The following is a 27,776-nucleotide window of genomic DNA, read 5'->3' as shown; positions in this document are numbered from 1 at the left end:
TATATCTCTTATACATTGTACTTTTTCACAACCTGAATAATACACTCTTTTATATTACTCTCTTGTTTCTAACAACATCAAAGCCCAATATTAAAAATATAAAAAAATTGTGTGCATACAAAAAATAGTTACTATGTGTATAATTTATTTTGATATATATTTATATTTTAATATATATTTTATACCTGTAACTAATTTAATAGTTAATTTATTGTGTATATAGTAATAAAAAAATCAATCCTTTTAAAGAAGTTAAAAATAAAGATATTATTAAATAAATTTTGTAACATTTACAATACAAATAAAACAAAAGAAAAATATTTTAAAAAATTGGTATTTACAAAAACCATTGGCTTAATTAATTCCCATTTTAGCTAAACTAATCCCAAGTGGATCCTAATCCTAGATAAAAGGTGGTCCAACAAAGTCACTTTCGCATAGGAAATAGCCACATCTATCTCGGTACCCATTGACTTTGTCGCATGTGTGCGCAAGAGAGAATACAGAAAAACTAGAGAAACCAACTACAATGAAGGGAATACACCTTTCACCACCACCAACACAAACCACGAACACAATCCAATTGCAAACCTTTCCCACCACTACCACCAACCCCAACCAAGTTCAATTCCTCCCATTCCAAACAAAGCATAACAACAAGAAGAAAAAACCCAAGACACCAATCCTATGTCTCTCTTCGACAAACCCATCCAAAATCCACCCACAACCGCCGCTCGTGGTGGTCGGTTCCGCGAATGCCGACATCTACGTGGAGATCGACAGGCTCCCAAAGGAAGGCGAAACACTGCCAGCTAAGACTGGGCAGACCCTCGCGGGCGGGAAGGGCGCAAACCAGGCAGCTTGCGGAGGGAAGCTGTCCTACCCGACGTACTTCGTCGGGCAGGTCGGGCAGGACTCGTATGGGAAGCTTGTGACCGAGGCGCTGAGGAGTGGTGGAGTGTGTCTTGATCACGTGACGACGATTAGTGGTGGAACCCCAACTGGGCATGCTGTTGTGATGCTGCAGTCTGATGGGCAGAACTCCATAATTGTTGTTGGTGGTGCGAATATGAGCTGCTGGCCTGAGATTCTTCCTCAGCATGATCTTGATGTTGTTAGGAACGCTGGCATTGTCTTGCTCCAGAGGGAAATCCCTGATGCTGTCAACATTCAGGTCGCAAAGGTTGGGTTTTCTCTTTCCAAGGCAATTGCATTTTGTGTTTCTTCCGTTCCCGTGGGGTTTCTATTTGAGTATGTGTGTGTTGTGAATCCGTACTGCTTCAGAAGCTAAAAGTGATTGAAAGAGATATGATTGGCATTCTTTTACAACATTGGCCTCGTTGTGCCTACTTATTGGTCAAATTTCATCAAAATTTCCCCTTTCTCATTTTCTTTCCTTAATCAAGTTTCTAGTTTGTGATTATCGCATTATGTATTATGATGTTATAAATACAGGCTGCAAGGAGTGCTGGTGTCCCAGTAATTTTTGACGCTGGGGGCATGGATTCTCCAATTCCACAAGAATTACTGAACTATGTTGATATTCTGAGCCCTAATGAAACTGAACTTGGTCGCCTTACAGGAATGGCAACTGAAAGCTTTGAAGATATTGCACAGGCTGCAGCTAAATGCCATAAATGGGTGAGTTCTGTATTACATTTGGGTCATCATGAAATGCTTTTTTGTATTACCTTTCTTGTATACCATTTTCATTGCCTATGGATCTTTTGAGAGGAGTATATTGTTTCAGTATCAATTTGAAAAACTGATCACTCTGTGCATTGATGTTATATGCGATGTTGGTTAACTAAGATATGCCATTATATATATTTTATCCCTTAATTGGGTGGCACACAGCAACTGTTTAATTTTATGGTTTTCATTACCCACCCTTATAATTTTCATGACTTAGATAAATAAATAAATAGAAGTTGTTCAATAACTGTTGAAGCTATTTAATTGCACTTGTCCTCTCAATATCTTGATTGTTTTTTTTATTCCAAGTTGTCTCAATTTCTCTTCATGTGTCTTTGTTGATTGCAAAATGCTGATTGATAGATGAATGACACTGTGGTTGCAATGGCATTATTTATGTCTGTGTGATTCTAGTTTGTATGCCATTAGTGTTCTTTATGTTTCTCTATTGTTAGGGAGTTAAGCAAGTCCTTGTGAAACTCGGGGAGAAAGGATCAGCACTTTTTATTGAAGGAGAAGAACCAATTCAGCAACCTGCCATATTTGCTAAGAAGGTTCTTGATACCACTGGGGCTGGTGATACTTTTACAGCTGCTTTTGCTGTTGCATTAGTTGAGGGCAAATCCAAAAAGGAATGCCTCAAATTTGCCGGTATGCTTTACCGTAGGCATTTCCCTTTTCTTTCTACAATTTTCCATTATGGAAGATGTGCCTAACTCTTGTGTGCCAATTTTGTGCAATAGCTGCCGCGGCTTCTCTTTGTGTTCAAGTGAAGGGGGCCATTCCCAGCATGCCTGATAGGAAATCTGTTCTGGAACTTCTTAACTATCATTGAGAATCTTGCATAAGACAAAAGGTGATTATTTTCATACTCACCCAGTCACCCTTCATTTGTACTTCTTATTTATTAGTCCGAAAAATTAAAAAATCCTCTTCTGATATCATTTAGTCAACGACATAATGTCAAGTTTTCAACTTACATAGGAAGTTCCTGGTGTTTGGATCTTAAATTGTCAGTGTTCATGATTCTTGGTTAATTATTATTTAAATGAGAAATGATAAATTCCCATCATTGGATCCTCCCAAATATGAAATATCCTTCCGATGTCTTGAAATCTTAAGAAGCAATAATCACTCTGTTTGAGAATTTTCAAATACACCTTTGGGGATCATTCCATTTATTGAAAAAGTTCTGTAGTTTAATGTTCAAAACTTGTTCTCTAAGGCCGCGATTATGATTTTTAATGTTAAGGGTGTTTGTGAGTTATGATTTTGAAAGCGACGAGGAAAGGGAGGGTTACTCTTCATACCCTTCCTTTCCATGCATGTGCTCTCGCATTAGAGGTGTGGTACCAGTGCTTGCATCGGAGAATCTTGTTATTTTTCTTTCATGTTATTGTTAATCAACTTAAACAAATTACAGTAAACATTGATGACGTTGAAACACAAAAGACAAAACTGATATCAATTGACACATATTCTTTGCAACCTTTGATCTGCCACAGGTTAGATTCATTACCAGAATCACCACTCATGACAAAGGGAAAGAAAGATCCCTGAAAGAGGACACAAGGAAAGCAGAATTTTTCGCCAAGTTTATGCCATTGAAATAAGGTTAAGCTACCCACTTAGGCTGAATAATCACTTCTGAGGTTAAAGAAAAAGTTTGGTTCATGGGGTTGTAACATACATGCAAAAAATCATTTTAATAAATTAGCTTGTTTAATTTTAAGGGGGAAAAGAAGACAAAAGGAAAAAGATCTCCTGGCTAATGTGATGAGTTTTCTGGCCAAAATGTTAGCTTGTTGGCTTTCTAGGATTTTCCTTAGGCTATATTTGGACTGATGGTACTCAGAGGAATAGAACAGAATTCAGCAAAATTTAATGAGTTTCTATTGTTTGGATTAATAATATATGATGGAATGAAAAGGTTGGTAATGAAGTAGATTTCACTTTGCTTCATTAAAAGATTCCGTTTATGATGCAATGAATGAAGTCTTTGATGAATGATGATCAAACAATGGATAAATGACTTTCAATAATTTTGGGGTTTATAATCATTTAAAAGGGGAATAAACTCCTACCCCGATTCCTGTCTATCTACACAAAGGATAATACTATCTTTAACAAATTAAATGAACAATATCCAAAGTTTACGCGAGTTGTAAATTATTGAGTGGTCAATATTCACATACAGAATAATAATATATAAGAAACAGAAAATAAGTATACTTGTTGGTAAAATCATATTTTATTTAAACAAAAAATAGTGAAACCCATATAATTTGTCATTCACTCTTACTCTCTTTTCTGTATACTTTTATTTTGAACGAGAATAGACACTTTATTGAGTATGCTTATTTTACAAAAGAAAACTTCTGTTGTTTTTGAATTCTAGACTTTTAAGAAAAAGAAATGTTGATACTGAGGATTGGGGTTGTCCAATCTATTTGACCAAAAAAAAAAAATAAATATTAAATTATTTGAACAAACACAAATGCGTTGGTCTTATGTTTTAAGTCAAACAAGTATTTTTTTTTTGTAATAACATTACGAGAATATAAATTTTTTAAAATTACGTCGATTTTATCTTAACATTATAGATTATGGCACAAAAGATTTATAAAATTAAATTACTTTTATAAAAAAGTCGTAGGGGACAAAAGTTTGTAAACCCCGCTAAATTAGTAAATAATTAGTCAATAAATTGAATTTTAGTAAGAAAAATTAGAAATGTAAATCTTATGTCAAAATAGGATAGAATTTGGCCCAAAATTGGGTCAAACGGGCCAAACCGATCGAACCGGACCCGAAAAGAGCCCAAGGCCCAATTAGGCCCAACCATACCTTACCAACACAGCTTCCCTTCCCCTCTCTAGCCTCATTCACGCTGGGAAACATTTAATGAGGAGGAAGAACACCTAAAGCTTCCAAACCCTCATTCAAATACTCCATTTGATATAACTTCTTCATCCCAACTCCGATCACCGCACCATTTACGGCTACGCGTTCACCGCGTTGAGCTCTACGATTTCATCAGAGTAATTTTTTTGGTAAGTCACTCTAACGCTCCAGCCTCTCTACCCCTTAATTTTCAAAAATTGGTGAGAATTCATGTTGAGAATTTGTGATTTTGGTTCTCTAGGTTCAAGTTTAGCTTGAGAAACTTGTGGGTCTTTGTTCAATCATGGCATAGACAAGGTGAGGACTTTCAAATTCTACAATTTCTTAGCCTATGTGAGGTGGGTATTGATTTTGGGTATGTATGTGATGTATATATGTATTAGGTCTATATATGTATAGGTTGGAGCTTGGATTGTAAGCCTTAGAATTTGGTGGAGGCTGATACATAAAAAATTAATTTCACGTAATTACCGGCAAGTATACCGGGTCGTATCAAGTAATAAAACTCACTTAGAGTGAGGTCGATCCCACGGAGATTGGTAGATTAAGCAACTTTAGTTAAATGGTAGATTTAGTTAAGCAAACATGGTTTTGAATTCATGAGATTTGATTTTTTTTTAATGTAATTACGGAAAGTTAAATGACAAGGAATTTAAAGAACTAGAATAAAGAAAAACAATGAAAGTAAATACTGAAACTTAAAATGCAAGAAACTTAAATGACATGAAAGATAAATTGCAAGAAAGTAAAGATTAGGGAATTGTAAAAAGCAGAAAAGGAAATTGCAAGAAATAGAGAAACAGAATGTAAATGACAAGAATAATAAATTGCAAGAATGTAGAAGGAAATTGGGAAATGGGTATTCAAACAACTAAAGAGCAAAAGAAATGAGAATTGATGATGGAGAGGATCATTAGGGATTAGAGATGCAAATTCTCCTGAATTGATGTTGATCAATTCCTTCTCAATCATGGGTATAGATCCATGGCAACTTGTGGGTAATTGAGTCCCAATCTCTTGGTAACTCAATTTCTCTCAACACAACCAATTGCCACTCTCGTGATCTAATTGTTCATGAGAAGAGATGAAGTTCAATTCCTAATCCAAGCCACACAATTTCCAGAATCTCAACTAAGGGAGGTTACATCTCACATACCAACCAAAGTGTATTGATTAAGGAAATCATGAAAGGATGAACTCTAAACTGAATTATGTAACTCCTTTCTCAAATTCACCACATAATTCATATAGATTAATCCCTCTCTGGATGGTAATTGAATCTTTGAAGAACAAGAGTTTCCTCTTGGATTAACCACTTGAATTAAGAAGGAGGAGAAGAGTTATCAATTCATTCAAACAAGCAGAGCTCTTCCCCCTAATGAAAGTGGGGTTTAGTGAATCATAGCTCCAATTTCAACAACAATTGCAATAGATGAAAATTAAAATTGAGTAGAGAAGAGTGATGAAGAATGGAGAAGAAGTTCTTGAAAACTGAAATTCAAAGTTGCCAAAAGAAAACAAAATAGAATATGGTTGAGAAGCAGTGAAAACAAAAAAAAAAAAAAACTCTAAGTGTAAAAGTGTCTAAGTGTCCTAAAAATAAAAAAATAAAAAGTCTAAAAAAATCTAAGAGAGAGCTCACTAATTCTATAAAACTATGGCCTTTATATAGGCTTTCCTAAATTACAAATTAAAATGAAATTAAAAACAAATTACAAACAAAATAAAAATTAACTATTCTAGATGATTCTTGTGGCCTTGATTGGTTGAGATTTATGGGCTTTGCTTGCTTGAGGTTGGATTAGCTAGCTTCTAAATGAAATTGTAGCACCAAGTTAAAAACAGAGAGCTTGTGCGTATGTCTTGGCAATTCTGGCCCAATGGAGCACGTTTTTGGCCAACACGCCTATGTAAATGCACGTTGGCAACGTGCTCATGGATTTCCTGGGCTGGGAGTTATTTGGAGAGATGGGCGTTGCTAGCCCAAGTTGTTGCTAACAACTTGGCTCTTCTTCTTCTTGGTTTCAGTTTTGATGCCCAAAGTTGCCCCTGGTTTAAGCTTTAATTTTGTGCTTCACTATCGACTATTATACATGGTTGGAAAGCTCTGGCATCAGAGGCTAAGTGCTTTGAATCGGGTGATTTTTGACCTTGGAGCTGTATTTTGGCTTAGTGGGTTACCTTAATTAATACGTGAAAAACGGCCAAGGTATGGTTTAGGTTTCGCGTATATAATATATAATGTCGTGTAAAAACTTAGGCTAGAGAACCATAGGATAAGTGATGAGTGGATAATTTATACGCTTTTTGACATTGTTTTTAGTATGTTTTTAGTAGGATCTAGTTACTTTTAGGGATGTTTTCATTAGTTTTTATGTTAAATTCACATTTCTGGACTTTACTATGAGTTTGTGTGTTTTTCTGTGATTTCAGGTATTTTCTGGCTGAAATTGAGGGACTTGAGCAAAAATCAGATTCAGAGGTTGAAGAAGGACTGCTGATGCTGTTGGATTCTGACCTTCCTGCACTCAAAGTGGATTTTCTGGAGTTACAGAACTCGAAATGGGGCGCTTCTAATTGCGTTGGAAAGTAGACATCCAGGGCTTTCCAGCAATATATAATAGTCCATACTTTGGCCAAGAATAGATGACGTAAACTGGTGTTCAACGCCAGCTTTCTGCCCAATTCTGGCGTCCAGCGCCAGAAAAGGATCCAAAACCAGAGTTGAACGCCCAAACTGGCACAAAAGCTGGCGTTCAACTCCAAGAAGGACCTCTACACGTGCAACACTTAAGCTCAGCCCAAGCACACACCAAGTGGGCCCCGGAAGTGGATTTATGCATCAATTACTTGCTTCTGTAAACCATAGTAGCTAGTTTATTATAAATAGGACCTTTCACTATTGTATTAGACGTCTTTTTGACCATCCTGGATCCTGGATTGTATTTTGATCCTGTGATCACGTTTTGGGGGCTGGCCATCTCGGCCATGCCTGGACCTATCACTTATGTATTTTCAACGGTAGAGTTTCTACACTCCATAGATTAAGGTGTGGAGCTCTGCTGTTCCTCAAAGATTAATGCAAAGTACTTCTGTTTTCTATTCAACTCATCTTATTTCGCTTCTAAGATATCCATTCGCACCCAAGAACGTGATGAAGGTGATGATTATGTGTGACGCTCATTCACCATTCTCCCCCTAGAATGAATATCTCTTAGATCTCTTAATCAGAATCTTCGTGGCGTAAGCTAGAATGATGGCGGCATTCAAGAGAATCCGGAAAGTCTAAACCTTGTCTGTGGTATTCCGAGTAGGATTCAATGATTGAATGACTGTGACGAGCTTCAAACTCGCGAGTGTTGGGCGTTAGTGACAGACGCAAAAGGAGGGTGAATCCTATTTCAGCATGATCGAGAACCGACAGATGATTAGCCGTGCTGTGACAGAGCATGTGAGCATATTTTTCACTGAGAGGAGGGGATGTAGCCACTGACAACGGTGATGCCCTTGCATAAAGCCAGCCATGGAAAGGAGTAAGACTGATTGGATGAAGATAGCAGGAAAGCAGAGGTTCAGAGGAACGAAACGCATCTCTATACGCTTATCTGAAATTCTCACCAATGAATTACATAAGTATCTCTATCCCTATTTTATTAATTAATATTTGAAAACACCATTATCAATTTATATCTGCCTGACTGAGATTTGCAAGGTGACCATAGCTTGCTTCATACTAACAATCTCCGTGGGATTCGACCCTTACTCACGTAAGGTATTACTTGGACGACCCAGTGCACTTGCTGGTTAGTTGTATCGAAGTTGTGAACCATGGTATTGGCACCATGTTCTTGGCGCCATTGCCAGGGAAATAAAGAGCCATGAATTTTACATAATCAAAGTATAATCACGATTGCGCGTACCAAGTTGCTCACGTTGCCAGGGATTGTTTGAGCCTGGACATCACAATTTCGTGCACCAAGTTTTTGGCGCCGTTGCCGGGGATTGTTTGAGTATGGACAACTGACGGTTCATCTTGTTGCTCAGATTAGGTAATTTTCTTTTTATTTTATTTTCAAAAATTTTTCAAAAATATTTCTAAAATTTTCTCATCTGTTTTCGAAAATAATATAAAAATGTTTTCAAAAATTTTATTCAAAATTTTTAAGAATGAATTCTAGTGTTTCATGAAGCATGTTGAAGCCTGGCTGGCTGTAAAGCCATGTCTAATTCCTTTGGGAATGAGTATGTCAGGCGTGTCATGTCTGAATTACATGCTGAAGCTTGGCTGGCCATTGGCGATGTCTAGTGTTTTGGACCGGAGCTTTCATTGAAAGCTTGGCTGGCTCATGAGCCATGTCTAATTCCTGGACTGAAGTTTTAGACTAAGAATGCAAGATTCCTGGAATTCATGTTAAAAATTTTGGAATCCTTATTTTTTCTTTTTCAATTAATTCTCGAAAAAATTACAAAAAAAATTAGAAAATCATAAAAATAAAAAATATTTTGTTTTTTGTTTCTTGTTTGAGTCTTGAGTCATATCATAAGTTTGGTGTCAATTGCATATGCATCTTGCATTTTTCGAAAATATCATGCATTCATAGTGTTCTTCATGATCTTCAAGTTGTTCTTGGTAAGTCTTCTTGTTTGATCTTGATGTTTTCATGTTTTGTGCCTTTTCTTGTTTTACATGTGCATTTTTCGTTTCTTAGAGTCTAAACATGAAAGATTTCTAAGTTTGGTGTCTTACATGTTTTCTTTGCATCAAAAATTTTTCAAAAATATGTTCTTGATGTTCATCTTGACATTCAAAGTATTCTTGGTGTTCATCTTGACATTCATATCATTCATACATGCATTCATTGTTTTGATTCAAAATTTTCATGCATTGAGTCTTTTTGTTGTTTTTCTCTCTCATCATAAAAAAATTCAAAAAAATAAAAAAAAATATTCTTCCCTTTTTCTCTCATCAAATTCGAAAATTTGGATTGACTTTTTCAAAAATTTTTAAAATCAAATTGTTTCTCATGAGTCAAATCAAATTTTCAATTTGAAAATCTTATCTTTTTCAAAATCTTTTTCAAAATTCTTAGTTATTTTCGAAAATTCCAAAAATACTTTTCAAAAATCTTTTTCTTATTTTTATACCAAATTTTCGAAAATAACATAATCAATTAATGTTTTGATTCAAAAATTTCAAGTTTGTTACTTACTTGTTAAGAAAGATTCAAACTTTAAGTTCTAGAATCATATCTTGTGATTTTTTGTGAATCAAGTCATTAATTGAGATTTTAAAAATCAAATCTTTTTCAAAAACTAATTTCTATCATATCTTTTCAAAAATATCTTCTTATCTTTTTCAAAAATTTGATTTCAAAATATCTTCTCTAACTTCCTAACTTCTTATCTTTTCAAAATTTGTTTCAACTAACTAACTAACTTTTTGTTTGTTTCTTAACTTTTTCAAAACTACCTAACTAACTCTCTCTCTCTAATTTTCGAAAATATCTTCCCTCTTTTTCAAAAATTTCTTTTTAATTAACTAATTATTCTTATTTTTATTTTTTATTTTAAAAACTTTTGAAAAATACTAACATTTTTCAAAAACCATTTTCGAAAATCACTAACTCTTTTTCAAAAATATTTTTCGAAAATTCTCCCTCTCCCATCTTATTTTATTTATTTATTCATCTACTAACATCTCATCTCACATCTCTGCCATCCTCACAGTTGTGTTTCTTTCTTTACATCACACTCTTTGTCTCCCTCTTCTCTTCCACTCACAAAAGGATCCCTATACTGTGGTATAAAGGATCCATATTATTATTATTATTTTTTCTGTGCCCTCTTCTTTGTCATATGAGCAGGAGCAAGGATAAGAACATTCTTGTGGAAGCAGATCCAGAACCTGAAAGGACTCTGAAAAGAAAACTAAGAGAAGCTAAAATACAACAATCCAGAGATAACCTTTCAGAAATTTTCGACGCCGAAAATAATAATAATGTAAGGAAGATGCTTGGTGACTTTACTGCACCTAATTCCAATTTACATGGAAGAAGCATCTCCATTCCTGCCATTGGAGCAAACAACTTTGAGCTGAAATCTCAATTAGTTTCTCTGATGCAGCAGAACTGCAAGTTTTATGGACTTCCATCTGAAGATCCTTTTCAGTTCTTAACTGAATTTTTGCAGATATGTGATACTGTTAAGACTAATGGAGTAGATCCTGAAGTCTACAGGCTCATACTTTTCCCTTTTGCTGTAAGAGACAGAGCTAGATTATGGTTGGATTCTCAACCCAAAGACAGCCTGAACTCTTGGGATAAGCTGGTCACGACTTTCTTAGCCAAGTACTTTCCTCCTCAAAAGCTGAGCAAGCTTAGAGCTGATGTTCAAACCTTCAGACAGAAAGAAGGTGAATCCCTCTATGAAGCTTGGGAAAGATACAAACAGTTGACCAAAAAGTGTCCTTCTGACATGCTTTCAGAATGGACCATCCTGGATATATTCTATGATGGTTTATCTGAGCTATCAAAGATGTCACTGGACACTTCTGCAGGTGGATCCATTCACCTAAAGAAAACGCCTGCAGAAGCTCAAGAACTCATTGACATGGTTGCTAATAATCAGTTCATGTACACTTCTGAAAGGAATCCTGTGAGTAATGGGACGCCTATGAAGAAGGGAGTTCTTGAAGTTGATACTCTGAATGCCATATTGGCTCAGAATAAAATATTGACTCAGCAAGTCAATATGATCTCTCAGAGTCTGCATGGAATGCAAGCTGCATCCAACGGTACTCAAGAGGCTTCTTATGAAGAAGAAGCTTATGATCCTGAGAACCCTGCAATAGCAGAGGTGAATTACTTAGGTGAACCTTATGGAAACACCTATAACTCATCATGGAGAAATCATCCAAATTTCTCATGGAAGGATCAAAAGCCTCAACAAGGCTTTAATAATGGTGGAAGAAACAGGTTTAGCAATAGCAAGCCTTTTCCATCATCCACTCAGCAACAGACAGAGAACTCTGAACAAAATACTTCTAATTTAACAAATTTAGTCTCTGATCTATCTAAGGCCACTGTGAGTTTCATGAATGAAACAAGGTCTTCCATTAGAAATTTGGAAGCACAAGTGGGCCAGCTGAGTAAAAGGATCACTGAAATCCCTCCCAGTACTCTCCCAAGCAATACAAAAGAGAACCCAAAAGGAGAGTGCAAGGCCATTGACATAAGCACCATGGCCGAACCTACAAGGGGAGTGGAGGACGCAAATCCCAAGGAGGAAGACCTCCTGGGACATCCAGTGATCAATAAGGAGCTTCCCTCTGAGGAACCAAAGGACTCTGAGGCTCATCTAGAGACCTTAGAGATTCCATTGAACCTCCTTATGCCCTTCATGAGCTCTGATGAGTATTCCTCTTCTGAAGAGAATGAGGATGTTACTGAAGAGCAAACTGCCAAGTTTCTTGGTGCAATCATGAAGCTGAATGCCATATTATTTGGCATTGATACTTGGGAAGTTGAACCTTCCTTGTTCATCAATGAACTAAGTGATCTGGATCAACTGACATTGCCTCAGAAGAGACAGGATCCTGGAAAGTTCATAATACCCTGTACCATAGGCACCATGATCTTTAAGGCCCTGTGTGACCTTGGTTCAGGGATAAACCTCATGCCCCTCTCTGTAATAGAGAAACTGGGAATCTATGGGGTGCAAGCTGCTAAAATCTCATTAGAGATGGCAGACAGTTCAAGAAAACAGGCTTATGGACAACTAGAGGACGTGTTAGTAAAGGTTGAAGGCCTTTACATCCCTGCTGATTTCATAGTCCTGGATACTGGAAAGGAAGAGGATGAATCCATCATCCTAGGAAGACCTTTCCTGGCCACAGCAAGAGTTGTGATTGATGTTGATAGAGGTGAAATAGTCCTCCAATGGAATGAGGACTCCCTTGTGTTTAAAACTCAAGGATCTCCCTCTGCAACCATGGAGAGGAAGCATGAAAAGCTTCTCTCAAAGCAGAGTCAACCAGAGCCCCCACAGTCAAACTCTAAGTTTGGTGTTGGAGAGTTTCAACATTGCTCTCAACATCTGTGAGGCTCCATGAGAGCCCACTATCAAGCTATCGACATTAAAGAAGCGCTTGTTGGGAGGCAACCCAATTTTTATTTATCTAACTATATTTTTCTTAGTTATATGTCTTTGTAGGTTCATGATCATGTGGAGTCACAAAATAAATATAAAAATTGAAAACGGAATCAAAAACAGTAGAAGAAAAATCACACCCTGGAGGAGCATTTGTCTGGCGTTCAGCGCTAGAACAGAGCATGGTTCTGGCACTGAACGCCCAAAATGGGCAGCTTCTGGGCGCTGAACGCCAGAACAGGCATGGTTCTAGCGTTCAACGCCAGAAATGGCACACAAATGGGCGTTGAACGCCCAAAATGGCCACCAACCTGGCGCTGAACGCCCAGAGTTGGGTGCAAAGGCATTTTTACATGCCTAATGGGTGCAGGGATGTAAATCCTTGAACACCTCAGGATCTGTGGACCCCACAGGATCCACTCAGGATCTGTGGACCCCACAGGATCCCCACCTACCTCCACTCACTTCTTCTCACCACTCTCTTTCACACAACCCCATAAACACTCTTCCCCAAAAACCCTTCACCAATCACCTCAAACTCTCTTCCCCATCACCTCTTCACCACTCACATCCATCCACTCTTCTCCATAAACCTACCTCATAAACTTCACCTACCTTCAAAAATTCAAAACCAATTTCCCACCCAAACCCACCCATATGGCCGAACCTTAACCCCCCCTCCCTCCCCTATATAAAGCCCTCCATTCTTCATCAAATTCACACAACACACCCTTCTTGGCCGAAACACTCCCCACTCTCCCTCTCCTCCATTTCTTCTTCTTCTTCATCTATTCTTTCTTTTATTGCTCGAGGGCGAGCAAAATTCTAAGTTTGGTGTGGTAAAAGCATAAGCTTTTTGCTTTTCCATTACCATTGATGGCACCTAAGACCGGAGAATCCTCTAGAAAGGGGAAAGGGAAGACAAAAGCTTCCACCTCCGAGTCATGGGAGATGGAAAAGGTTCATCTCCAAAGCCCATCAAGACCACTTCTATGATATTGTGGCCAAGAAGAAGGTGATCCCCGAGGTCCCTTTCAAACTCAAAAGAAATAAGTATCCGGAGATCCGACATGAAATTCAAAGAAGAGGTTGGGAAGTTCTAACAAATCCCATCCAACAAGTCGGCATCCTAATGGTTCAAGAGTTCTATGCCAATGCATGGATCACTAAGAACCATGATCAAAGTAAGAACCCGGATCCAAAGAACTATGTTACAATAGTTCGGGGGAAATACTTAGATTTTAGTCCGGAAAATGTGAGGTTGGCGTTCAACTTGCCAAACATGGAAGAGAACGCACGCCCCTACACAAGGAGAGTCAACTTTGATCAAAGGTTGGACCAAGTCCTTATGGACATATGTGTAGAAGGAGCTCAATGGAAGGTTGACTCCAAAGGCAAGTCGGTTCAACTAAGAAGATTGGACCTCAAGCCTGTAGCTAGAGGATGGTTGGAGTTCATTCAATGCTCAATCATTCCCACTAGCAACCGGTCTGAAGTTACTATAGACCGGGCCATCATGATCTATAGTATCATGATTGGAGAAGAGGTGGAAGTTCATGAGATTATACCTCAAGAACTCTACAAGGTGGCTGACAAGTCCTCCACTATGGCAAGGTTAGCCTTTCCTCACTTCATTTGCCACCTATGCAATTCGGCTGGGATTGACATAGAGAGAGATATCCTCATTAAAGAGGACAAGCCAATCACTAAGAAAAAGATGGAGCAAGCAAGAGAGCCCAGTCATGGAGCTCAAGAGGCGCAAGAAGCTCATTTACATGAGATCCCGGAGATGCCTCAAATGCACTTTCCTCCACAAAATTATTGGGAGCAAATCAACACCTCCCTAGGAGAATTGAGTTCCAACATGGGACAACTAAGGGTGGAACATCAAGAGCACTCCATCATGCTTCATGAAATAAGAGAAGATCAAAAAGCAATGAGGGATGAGCAACAAAGACAAGGAAGAGACATAGAAGAGCTCAGGGACATCATTGGTTCCTCAAGAAGGAAACGCCACCATCACTAAGGTGGATTCATTCCTTGTTCTTATTTCTTCTGTTTTTCGTTTTCTATGTTGTGTGCTTATCCATGTTTGTGTCTTCATTATATGATCATTAGTAGTTAGTAACTTTGTCTTAAAGTTATGAATGTCCTATGAATCCATCACCTTTCTTAAATGAAAAATGTTTTAATTCAAAAGAACAAGAAGTACATGAGTTTCGAATTTATCCTTGAACTTAGCTTAATTATATTGATGTGGTGACAATGCTTCTTGTTTTCTGAATGTATGCTTGAACAGTGCATATGTCTTTTGAAGTTGTTGTTTAAGAATGTTAAATATGTTGGCTCTTGAAAGAATGATGACTAGGAAACATGTTATTTGATAATCTGAAAAATCATAAAAGTGATTCTTGAAGCAAGAAAAAGCAGCAAAGAACAAAGCTTGCAGAAAAAAAAATAGGCGAAAAAAAATAGAAAGAAAAAGAAAAAGCAAGCAGAAAAGCCAAAAGCTCTTAAAACCAAGAGGCAAGAGCAAAAAGCCAATAACCCTTAAAACCAAAAGGCAAGGGAAAATAAAAAGGATCCCAAGGCTTTGAGCATCAGTGGATAGGAGGGCCTAAAGGAATAAAATCCTGGTCTAAGCGGCTAAACCAAGCTGTCCCTAACCATGTGCTTGTGGCGTGTAGGTGTCAAGTGAAAACTTGAGACTGAGCGGTTAAAGTCAAGGTCCAAAGCAAAAAAAAAAGAGTGTGCTTAAGAACCCTGGACACCTCTAATTGGGGACTTTAGCAAAGCTGAGTCACAATCTGAAAAGGTTCACCCAATTATGTGTCTGTGGCATTTATGTATCCGGTGGTAATACTGGAAAACAAAGTGCTTAGGGCCACGACCAAGACTCATAAAGAAGCTGTGTTCAAGAATCATCATACTGAACTAGGAGAGTCAATAACACTATTCGAAATCTGAGGTTCCTATAGATGCCAATCATTCTGAACCTCAATGGATAAAGTGAGATGCCAAAACTATTCAAGAGGCAAAAAGCTATAAGTCCCGCTCATATGATTGAAGCTCTGTTTCATTGATAGTTTGGAATTTATAGTATATTCTCTTCTTTTTATCCTATTTGATTTTCAGTTGCTTGGGGACAAGCAACAATTTAAGTTTGGTGTTGTGATGAGCGGATAATTTATACGCTTTTTGACATTATTTTTAGTATGTTTTTAGTAGGATCTAGTTACTTTTAGGGGTGTTTTCATTAGTTTTTATGTTAAATTCACATTTCTGGACTTTACTATGAGTTTGTGTGTTTTTCTGTAATTTCAGGTATTTTCTGGCTGAAATTGAGGGACTTGAGCAAAAATCAGATTCAGAGGTTGAAGAAGGACTGCTGATGCTGTTGGATTCTGACCTCCCTGTACTCAAAGTGGATTTTCTGGAGCTACAGAACTTGAAACGGCGCGCTTTTAATTGCGTTGGAAAGTAGCCATCCAGGGCTTTCCAGCAATATATAATATTTTATACTTTGGCCAAGAATAGACGATGTAAACTGGCGTTCAACGCCAGCTTTCTGCCCAATTCTGGCGTCCAACGCCAGAAAAGGATCCAAAACCAGAGTTGAACGCCCAAACTGGCACAAAAGCTGGCGTTCAACTCCAAGAAGGACCTCTACACGTGCAACACTTAAGCTCAGCCCAAGCACACACCAAGTGGGCCCCGGAAGTGGATTTATGCATCAATTACTTACTTCTGTAAACCCTAGTAGCTAGTTTATTATAAATAGGACCTTTCACTATTGTATTAGACGTCTTTTTGACCATCCTGGATCCTGGATTGTATTTTGATCCTGTGATCACGTTTTGGGGGCTGGCCATCTCGGCCATGCCTGGACCTATCACTTATGTATTTTCAACGGTAGAGTTTCTACACTCCATAGATTAAGGTGTGGAGCTCTGCTGTTCCTCAAAGATTAATGCAAAGTACTTCTATTTTCTATTCAACTCATCTTATTTCGCTTCTAAGATATCCATTCGCACCCAAGAACGTGATGAAGGTGATGATTATGTGTGACGCTCATCACCATTCTCCCCTATGAACACGTGCCTGACAAACACCTCCGTTCTACATGAAATAAGCTAGAATGAATATCTCTTAGATCTCTTAATCAGAATCTTCGTGGCGTAAGCTAGAATGATGGCGGCATTTAAGAGAATCCGGAAAGTCTAAACCTTGTCTGTGGTATTCCGAGTAGGATTCAATGATTGAATGACTGTGACGAGCTTCAAACTCGCGAGTGCTGGGCGTTAGTGACAGACGCAAAAGGAGGGTGAATCCTATTCCAGCATGATCGAGAACCGACAGATGATTAGCCGTGCTGTGACAGAGCATGTGAGCATATTTTTCACTGAGAGGAGGGGATGTAGCCACTGACAACGGTGATGCCCTTGCATAAAGCCAGCCATGGAAAGGAGTAAGACTGATTGGATGAAGATAGCAGGAAAGCAGAGGTTCAGAGGAACGAAACGCATCTCTATACGCTTATCTGAAATTCTCACCAATGAATTACATAAGTATCTCTATCCCTATTTTATTAATTAATATTCGAAAACACCATTATCAATTTATATCTGCCTGACTGAGATTTGCAAGGTGACCATAGCTTGCTTCATACCAACAATCTCCATGGGATTCAACCCTTACTCACGTAAGGTATTACTTGGACGACCTAGTGCACTTGCTGGTTAGTTGTATCGAAGTTGTGAACCATGGTATTGGCACCATGTTCTTGGCGCCATTGCCAGGGAAATAAAGAGCCATGAATTTTACATAATCAAAGTGTAATCACGATTGCGCGTACCAAGTTGCTCACGTTGCCAGGGATTGTTTGAGCCTGGACATCACAATTTCGTGCACCAATAAGCTGGAATGATTATGTGTATGGAATGTTTAGTGATAATGATATGATTTGAGTATGTGTGGTGTTCACTTGGTTCTGTTAATATTGGAATGATGGATGATGATATGATGATGTTTGATGAACTTGTGATCATGGCAAAATGTATATATAGGTTGGTATATTGATGTTTGTTGATAAACTTGTGAAATTTAGGTTGAAGTGAAATTGTTATTGAGTTGAGAAATGGTAGGATTGCAAAGATTGTTGTGATATTGTTAAGGGTAAGTTATATTGATGATTATAGGTATGATGGTTTGGGTTGGTATGAGCTTTGCAAAGAAAATGAGATTTTGAAGCTTTTTGTGAAATTTGGTTTTTGGCCGAACTTCGGTGACTCATAACTTGGCTTCCGGACCTCCAAACGATTTCAAACTTCTTTTGTATGAAAATTGAGTCCGTGAATTTTACGGAGTTCAAAGAACAGAGGAAAAATAATTTAAAACAAAAAAGTTATGTGCGTCAGAAGTTTGGTGTTTAAATTAGCAAATCTGCAGATTTCTAATTTGGTAAATTTTTTGGAAAAACGTATGCCCACGCGTATGCGTCGCCCACGCGTACGCGTGATATGAGACTTTCATGTACACATAATCATCATTCACGTAAGGTAGTTACTGCCTCCTACGCATGCGTGCGCGTATTAGTCTATGCGTACGCTTAATGGGCTAAGTTTGCACGCCCACGCGTATGCGTGGCCGACGCGTGCGCATGACTTGAGGTTTATGCGTACGCAAGATCCTCATGCGTGACCATGCGCTACTGCCTGGCGCTAATGCATACGCGTAATCAGGGGATGCGTGCGCGTCTTGGCCTAAACGCATACCCACGCGTACGCGTGGTCCTGTTTTTTGCAAAACCAGATTTTGAGTTTTTTAAACCGAATTTTAAGCTTCTAAACTTATATTTTCATCCTTTTAGTCTCAAATCTTAGTATGAGGTCCAGTATTAGAATGGAGATAGGAAATTAAGATAGCTTGGGGATGAAGTAAAGTAGGAAAAGTGGTGAAATAAATATAGAAATGAGTATAATTGGAGCATATATGATATTACAGCATGTATGATATGAGTTGCAAAGATTATAATGGTTATGAATATTATGAATATTATTGTGGCATTATATACTCAATTGATCTGAGATACAAGTTTCCTCGGGTAAAGTACCGTGGCTTGCCCCCATGTGTTCCAGGTCGACACTCGATACTCTGTTGACCCTACGACGTAAGATGTGACCGGACACTCTAAATTTCTGGGAAGGTTGACCCCCATTGAGCAATTTCATTATATTTGAGAAAAAGCTATGCATAGACTCTTGGGGATGCGCATCGGGGGACAGTCCATGGTTTAGCAAACCAGACTTGTGGGTTAGCTTGATAACCGACAGATGAGCTTCCTGAGCCATAGGACAGGCATGCACCATATGCATATTACCTAAATTACTTGTTTGTGCATTAATTGAGTGTGCCTAAATGTATTTGCTATGCTAATTGTATAATTGTTATCTGCAGTACCTGTACTCTTCTTGTGTTTGATTTTATCTGTTTAACTGTACGTGATATACCATTGGAGATGGAGGTAAGGAGGAAAGGCGGAAGGAAATATGATTAAGGTTAAGTTATGTTAGGCTTGGATATCTCTCGAAAGCCACCCCCTTTATGGTTTCTGTTTAATACTTTCAGGCTTGATAATCTGAGTGTCAGCATTCTAGAATTGCCTCTGGCATTTCTAGGACCTTATATATTATATGCGTGGCACCTTGATGTACACGGGTACCGTCGGTAAGGAATTTCACAAGATTTTTCATGTTGCTAGTATAGCCCAAACCGATAGTCAAGTCTCGAGTCAAATTTAGAAGAAAATTGGTTGTCACAAGTTCAACCCCAATAAAAGTAACCGAAGTATTCAAACCTCGGGTCATCTCACAAGGAATGGGCAAACATGTGCATCAACATTGGTTAGAATTCTGGGGTTGCAAGTCATGAGCAAGAAATTAAACTAGGAATCTTAACAAGCAAGTAATCTTGAGGTGCAAGAAACTAATCCAAATAACTAAGGCAAGATGTGAGTAATTCTAAACTAACAAGATAACATTCAATATAATTCTATTCTAAAACTAAACAATTAACTATAACTAAGACAAAGCAATCAGAAATTTTGGGTTTTCAAATATAATTACTAAAAGCAACTCTTGGCTAGACATGGGAATTGGGGTCACTATCCTTGTCTAATAACCATATCTTGACAATTATGAGGAACCAAACTCATTAAGTCTACTTCTATACTTGAAGTATGTTAAATGGTTTAGTCAACATCGACCCATAAGGTCCAACCTCACTACTAATTAACCTAGTAGTAGGCTAGTGTCAATGGCTATCAAATTGACCACTAAGGGTTCCCAAATCATCAAATCCATTAGACTCAATGACTCAAGTTTACCCAATTCTCTTAGCCTAGGCTAAGAGTAAAGAGAACTACTCCATAATCAAAGGAAACATTTCATCAAACACATGGTAAGAATTAATAGAAGACATATTCAAATTGTAATTAAATTGGAACTAACAAGTACCCACTAACAATTATCAACATACAATCACTCAAACAACACAATTAATCATAAAAATCATAAATGTAACATTAGCAATTCAAGGTTCACAACATTCATGAGATGGGTATAAAATGACAATTGACAAGAAATTATAAAACTAACACAAGATCTAAGCAAAATTATACTAAGGAATTCAAATTAAGCAATTAAAACTAGTAATTAACAAAATTTAATTCAGAATTCAACAAGGGAAGATCAAATCAAAGCTAGATCTAGAGAGGAACAAGGGTTTCTCTCTCTAGAAGAACAAGAACCAAAAACTAGCTAAAAATTGTGTCTAAGTGTAAAATGAATGATCCCCCCTTTTTCCCTAGCATCCTTGGGTCTTTTCCATGCAGAAATAGCTTGAATTTGGGCCTGATGAGCCTCAGAAATCGCCAGGCATGATTTTCTTTAATGAGGTCACGTGCAGCTCGTCGCGCGTGCGCGCCAATTGATTTTGTGATCCACGCGTGCGCGCCATGTGCACGTGCGCGTCGGTGGGATTTCTCTGATCCACGCAGATGCGCCAATTTACGCGCGCCGCTTCCAGCTATCCACATCCACGCGTGTGCGTGAAGTGCGCGTGCGCGCCCATGCTGAAGTTCCCAAAATCCAAATCTTCATGTTCCTTCCTCTTGTGCATGCTTTGTTTCTCTCTTCTAGGCCATTCTTGTCCTATAAATCCTGAAATCACTCAACAAATATATCACGGCATCAAATGGCAATAAAAGAGGATCAAAATATAGCAATTCTAAAGCAAAATAAGCATGTTTTCATCATGAAGCAAAACTAGGAAGAGAACACAAAACCATGCATTTCTTGTGGATAAGTGTGAAAAATATTGACAAAAATCCCCAAATTCTACACAATATAAACCACAAAATTGGGGTTTATCACACCTTTACCATGCTGAGAATCTCCGGTTCTCACCCCATACTGTGTTGTTGTTTTCAGATGCAGGTCGAGAGGCTCCTCGCTAGGCGTCTAGACTTCTGAAGTGGAGTAGTCTCTGGGTTATTTTGATGTACAACTTTATATATATGTACTTAGCTTTCTCTCCAAGAAACTTGTTTATTTTGTCCCTCCTAGAGGGTTGAGGAGAGTTAATTTTTCAGTTATGTATTTTGGGTTTTCGGGATATGTATATATATGTAAATATTCTCCGGCCAGCCTTAGCTTTGCAGGCTGAGTTAGGTATGCATTAGTCTAAAGTCTAATGCATTTTAAACATAAAACATTAACTTAGTCTTATAGTGAGTAATAACATAAAATTTCTGTTGTTTTTGTCAATCTTTTAATTCTAGACTTTTAAGGGAAAGAAATGTTGATACTTAGAATTGAGGGTTGTCCAATCCACTTTACCAAAAAAAAAAAAACACAAATGTTAAAATATTTGAACAAGCACAAATGCGTTGGTCTTATGTTTTAAGTCATACAAGTATTTTTTTTCTGTAATAACATTACGAGAATATAAATTTTTTAAAATTAAGTCGATTTTATAACATTACGAGAATATAATTTTTTTAAAATTACGTCAATTTTATCTTGACATTATAGATTATGGCACAAAAGATTTATAAAATTAAATTACTTTTATAAAAAGGTCGTAAGACTAAGAAGGTCAGGATCTTCGTAAATAAAAAAATTAAATAATAAATTTTTTAATTATTATTTTCATGTAAAAGAATTTATTTTTTACTAATAATTAGTTTTAACATTAATTATCAAATCGGTACCCGAAAGATTATGGCGCTGACAAAATGGTACCCCACTATTGTTATTGACAAAATGGTACTTGAATGATTTTAAAAATTGACAAGCGTATCCTCGTACTTGCCGGACCATAGCTCCGGTGAGAACGATGCTGAGCTGGCAACCGGTTTTTGCTGACAAGGTAAGTTTAATTTTAGTTGAAATTTTGAATTACATAAATCATCATCCTAGGTGAAAAATTCCTAATTCAGATTCATTTTGCCCTAAATCAAATTGTTTTCCCTAAGCCATAATTAGCTAGTTACTGACTTATTGTGACTAAGTGTTTCTCCCATTGTTTCACTACGAGTAAAACTGAAAGGTCACGTAGAGAGTGAGAGACGTTGCTGTGGATGCATGGCGCAAAGAAGAACGAAATGACGTGGGAGACATTGTCGAATCTGGAGCTTCAAGTGTAAGGGATTGCAAGTGGCAGCATCGCGATTCCATTCTTCGCTGTGAACGACCCTACGAAGAGGTAGGTGTTGCTTCATTCGATGGTTTTAGTAGTGCACCATTTTTGTTGTTTGTGTTCTGTGCTTATAACTTTTTGTTTGTTCATTGTATCTTTCTTCTACTATTTTTTAGATGAATCGTCTAGTTACGTTTGTGTATCATCACATGGGTTCCTTGAAAAGGGGTGGAGACGATAATGTGATATACGATGGGGTTTAGTAATTGAGATACATAAGGTAAATGTGGAAACATGCAATTTATTTTTTGTTGAAGGCTTATTTGTAGACTTAAGTTACCCTGGATTTAATGAAGTGTATTGGCTAGGACGGATGCTGAAGTGATGAGGATGTGTGAGAGTGCTATGAATAATTACAACACTGTCCATCTTTATTTTGATCACCTATTGATGCCAACCCTAAAATTGTTGACGACGATGTTGTGTCTGATGGTGGTAGTGATAGTGTGTATGAGATCAATCCACCTGTTGATGATGTGCACGAAGATAAAGTGACTAATAAAGTAGTTGGTGAGACTAATGAGAGATAGAATGAAGTAGTGACTGAGGCCACTGTTGAGGTTAATGAGTTGAATAAAGGTGTGAGTGGTGTTGTGAATGAAATTATGAACGAAGTTGTGAATGAAGCCACTGTTGAGGTTAATGAGTTGGATAAAGGTGTGAGTGGTTTAATGAATGAAGAAGTGCATGAAGTGAATGGGGATAAAGACACTAAAGTGGCATTAGCTCCAGAGAAGGGTGTGAAGAAGGTTAGAAAGAGGCATCCAAGACCACCACCAAGTGGTTTATCCCAAGATAGAAGAGTTGGTGAAAATGGACAAGCTCAGGGTGATGCTGGACAAGCTGAGACAGTAAACGAAGCCACACATGAGAGTAATGCTGATGAAGCTAATGATCCTAACGAAGGTTCTGATTTTGGCCATCCAATTGTGGATGACTTGATGGTAGAGGAAGTTAATACAGAAAACACAACAGGTAAACCTTTTGTTACCGTTTACTTAAAGTATATCTCAATAAACGTTGTATCGTTGCTGTGAAACATGTATCATTGCATAACTTGGATTCGATGGTTACCTATCTTAGCTGTATTTGTAACAGATAATGTTACACAAACAACTGAGGAGACAAAGACAAAAAGAGATCATCTAAGGCCTCAACTGCCTGGACAGTGAATTGTACCTGGAAAGGATGATAAAGCACCAAGGGTAGATGTAAGACCCGGTTAATTAACGGCTAATTAATCCATAAATGAGAATTTATTCTAGAAAGCCAAAGATGTTATTTTTATGGCTTAATATGATAGAGGAGATTGAGACGAGAATTTCGGTACCAATTTTATAGAAAACGGACCAAGATTGGACCGAAGGGGCCAAACCGGTCTAACAGACCCAAAATGGGCCCTTGGCCCAACTAAACTAAACCAAAACCCTAGTTTTCAGCACTCTCTCTCCTCACTTATCACTCAAACACGCTGAAATGGAGTAAGGGAGGGGAAGAACACTCTCTCAAACTTCTATCTCTCACTTGATCTTCAAACCACCATAACTTTTGATCCAGAGCTCCGATTGCTGCACCGTTTGCGGCCACGCATTCACCGCAAATAGCTCTACAAAACCCATACAATCAATCTTAAGGTAAGCCACGTTTTGCTCTTCGAAATTCCAGCCCTTATTTTCGAGTTTCATGGATGAAATGTTGAGATTTTGGGCTCTTTGATGTTATAGGACCCAACTCTCTTGAAGGAGAAGGTTAATCTTGTCTCCTTGGACCTTGGGTGTGGTAAGATTCTCAACCCTAGTGTAAGTTTTTGTTCTATGATGTTTGGGTATTGAGATGTTGTGTATGGGTATGATGATTGTGGCTTAGGTTGTGTGTATGTGAATATTGGAGCTTGATTGGTGATTTTGGAAAGCTTGGGAGAGGGTTTTGTGTGATAAAATCTGTTCTTGGAGGTGTTGAGACCTTGAGAGCTTGTCGACAAGTGGTTTGGAAGTGTTCCGGTTGAGCTTGGGAAATCGGCTAAGGTATGGTTTCGGTTTCCCGTATCTAATATGTAATGTGGTAGGAAATACTTAGGCTAGAGGCCCTAAGATAGGCATTGAATTGTTGATGTTGTTGAATGGTTGAGATATATGATGTGATCATATATGTGATTATAAATATTGATGCCTTGATTGTGTGATATATGAGAAATGCATGTTGTGATATATGCTTGATGGATGATTGAGGTTGAATTGATGGGTGATACCATGTTGATGGTGAGTATGATGTTGATTATGTATAATAATGGTTGATTAGAAATGGTATTATTGGAAATTAGGATGAGGGAGGATGTATGACATGATATTGTGTTTGTCCTTTAGCCATTTGATTGAGAAGTGTTAAAAGGGTTGGATGGTGATTTTGGAAAATTTGGTAAAATGTCAATGTGTGAGTTGAGGATGGCTTGATATTAATTTTGGTATATTTTGATTGATTTCAAAGAAAAGGGATGAAATTGGCATGTTTTGATTGATTTTGAAAAGAGTTGAAAGTGACTTGTTTTGAAAATGGCACTTTATGGTTTTGTATGAAAACATGGTTTTTAGGCATACTTTGACGGGACATAACTTGGACTAGAGATCTCTGATTTGTGCCAAATCTATTTAGAAATGAAATTGGATCCGGGATGTCCATGCCGTTCGAAGAACGGGTGAAAAACAATTTAAAATGAGAAAGTTATGTCCGTCGGAAGATTGGGGGTTGAATCTGTGAATTCTGCAGCTTTTAACTTAGAAAATTTTTAGCAGAATGACCCCCCGCGCGTAGGCGCACTTGGCGCGTACGCGCCGTTCTTCGAGAAAGCACCATCCACGCGTGCGCGTGGCGTGCGCGAGCGCGTCGATGCGCTGCACCAAATGCCCAGCCATTTTTCAGAGAGTTGTGCCAGAGTTGTGCTAGTTTTGTGCCTGGGGCGCAAGAGCACCCACGCGTACGCATGGTTGACACTCGCGCGTCGTTTGGCTATTTTCAACCCGCGCGTCCGCGCGTATGACGCTTGCGCGTCGATGAGATTTTGTGGCCATCCACGCGTGCGCGTGGAGTGCGCGTAAGCGTGGCCCTGTTTTCATCCCAAAGTTGATTTTTGAGTTTTAAAAGCCAAATTTCATACTTCTAAGCCTCCGATCTCACCACTTATGTCTTAAATCATTATAATAGGCCTAGAAATGAGGCAACGGGCTAGTAAATGTGGTAACTTGCGAGTGAAGCAAGGGAAAAATGAATGATCAATGAGGATCAAAGATGATTATGTGAGATGAGGAGAATGGCGGTGGAAGTGCTTATTGTGCCATGGGCCGAAGGGCCGTAATTGTTAATGAATTGGCTGGTTATGGATTTAACTGTGAGCCGGATGGCTAGATTATTGCCGTGTTACGGCGGAGCCATGATTATGGCTAAGTATAAATGCTTATATGCTGTTAAATGAATTGTGAATGTTTGCACTTCCACCATCGGAGATGAGGGTTTCCCTGGGAGGAAGCAGTGGCTAGCCACCACGTACTCCAGGTTGAGACTCGAAGCTCTTTTGACCCTATGTCGTAAGTGTGGCCGGGCACTATGAAAGGCCCGGATGAGCTCGCCCCCGTAAACATTCACCAGTGAGAGTGATGGATATGGATCATGATTATGATCAAGTTTATGATGAGTATAACTCGAGTTGGGGATGCGCGACAGAGGGACAGTCCAACAGTTAGCTACCAGGACTTGTCGGGTTGGCTCTATAACCGACAGATGATATCATCAGCCACTAAGGACAGGCATTCATCATATGCATACTATATGAATTGTTTGAGATTGCCTATTTGACTGCATATTACTTGCTAATTGTCTAAATGCCTTATCTGTTCCTATTTGTAAATCTCTTGTCTAATATAACTGTGTTTGCTATATTATACTCCTGCTGGTGGTTGGGAGGTCTGAAGGAATTAGAAAGGGAAGTATTAGTTAGACTGAAGAATCTTTAGTCAGTTGCCACTTACGGTTTAGTTTGTTTATAAGCTTTGATATTATCTGGAGGAAGTTCTAGGATTGCCTTCGGCTTTCCTCTATTATTATGTATTATATATGTGGAAGCTGTTACCATGCTGGGGACTTCTGGTTCTCACCCATGCGGATTTTGTGGTTTTCAGATGCAAGGCGTGAGGTTTCTCGCTGAAGCATGCTGGAGGCTTCTAGATTAGCGAAGACACTTGTTTTCAGGACTCTATTTTGGTTTATATGTTTTACTTAGATACTTTTATCTCCATTAAATAATACAAACTGTGATTACTCCTCTTATAGGAGATTTTTGGAGAATAGGTTTCTGTATTTGTGTCCCTTTGGGTTTCCTTTGGGGTTTTCTTATGCTTGGACCGGTTATCTTCGTAACCGGATTTTGAGTCTTGATATTCCCGTTTTTGACACTCTTTGTATATATATGATCTCGCATTAGCTTATCCCTGTTCGTTACGTTATCGATCGGAGTGTTGCGCGTTCGAGTTACGGTTTTTGTTTACCCCTTTTTCTACAAAGGCTCCTAGTTATAATCAATTATTCATACTACTATACGTACTAAATTTTTGTTTTAGAGGTCATAATACCTTGCCATCTCTGAATTATGACTTAAGCATAAGACTCTGTATGGTAGGGTGTTACAGTAGAGGTGCCTAACCCGAATAGAGAATATGGAGATAGCAGAGCTGAGATGTATCAATATGAGTCTGAAGAACTATGCAGTCCTCCTGGATCTGATGATGAAGAGGAACCTGTATTTCCTCAACATAATCCCAACACACCGTATGAAAAAATTACTTTGGAGTTAAACATGAAGTTCAAGACCATGGACCACTTCAAGACAGCAGTGCAGAAGTACAATATACAAATTAGGAGATAGGTATTCTATCTTAGGAACGAGAAGAAGAGGTGCAGGGTGATATGCTATGACCCCGATTGCCCTTGGTTGTGTTACTATGGCAGGACCACTTATCCAGCCTCATTTTAGATTAAGATGTTTGTAGATGAACATATGTGTCTGAGAAGCAACAAGAGTAAGTCAGTCACATGTTCTTGGGTTGCTGAAGAGCTGGTGTCAAAGCTCATAATCCATCCCAACATGTTACAGAGGGAGGCACAAGAGTGGTTTAAGGTGGAGTATGACATTTTGGTTAATTAGAAGATGATGTATAGGGTTACGAAAAAGACAAAAGATGTTATTTAAGGCACAGAGAAGGACCAATACCTAAGGCTGAGAG

The 27,776-nt window shown here is 38.2% G+C and overlaps 1 protein-coding gene, 1 long non-coding RNA gene and 1 other non-coding gene across 4 annotated transcripts; 2 read left to right on the top strand and 1 right to left on the bottom strand.

The window, feature by feature from the left end:
* The first annotated feature begins 435 nt into the window (after positions 1–435).
* LOC112771370 (ribokinase) lies at positions 436–3,575 on the top strand. Its single transcript, XM_025816097.3, has 5 exons — positions 436–1,183; positions 1,456–1,641; positions 2,151–2,346; positions 2,439–2,551; positions 3,201–3,575. The coding sequence occupies exons 1-4, from the start codon at positions 530–532 to the stop codon at positions 2,528–2,530; spliced, it is 1,128 nt and encodes a 375-aa protein (XP_025671882.1). The 5' UTR covers positions 436–529; the 3' UTR covers positions 2,531–2,551; positions 3,201–3,575.
* Positions 3,576–4,572: 997 nt separating this feature from the next.
* Positions 4,573–7,704, top strand: LOC140181537 (uncharacterized). 2 transcript variants are annotated; one of them, XR_011876271.1, is made up of 3 exons: positions 4,573–4,748; positions 4,841–4,896; positions 7,033–7,704. It is a non-coding gene; the product is annotated as an uncharacterized lncRNA (long non-coding RNA). The 2 variants fall into 2 exon arrangements; XR_011876272.1 differs by having other exon boundaries at positions 4,583–4,748; positions 4,841–4,937.
* Positions 7,705–10,971: 3,267 nt separating this feature from the next.
* On the bottom strand, positions 10,972–11,079 carry LOC112773623 (small nucleolar RNA R71). Its single transcript, XR_003188164.1, has one exon. It is a non-coding gene; the product is annotated as a small nucleolar RNA R71 (small nucleolar RNA).
* Between the last annotated feature and the right edge of the window lie 16,697 nt (positions 11,080–27,776).

Source organism: Arachis hypogaea, chromosome 18, assembly GCF_003086295.3.
Source record: "Arachis hypogaea cultivar Tifrunner chromosome 18, arahy.Tifrunner.gnm2.J5K5, whole genome shotgun sequence".
Lineage (NCBI taxonomy): Eukaryota > Viridiplantae > Streptophyta > Magnoliopsida > Fabales > Fabaceae > Arachis > Arachis hypogaea.
Note: the sequence above shows the minus strand (reverse complement) of the source record. Positions and strands in the feature narration are given on the sequence as shown.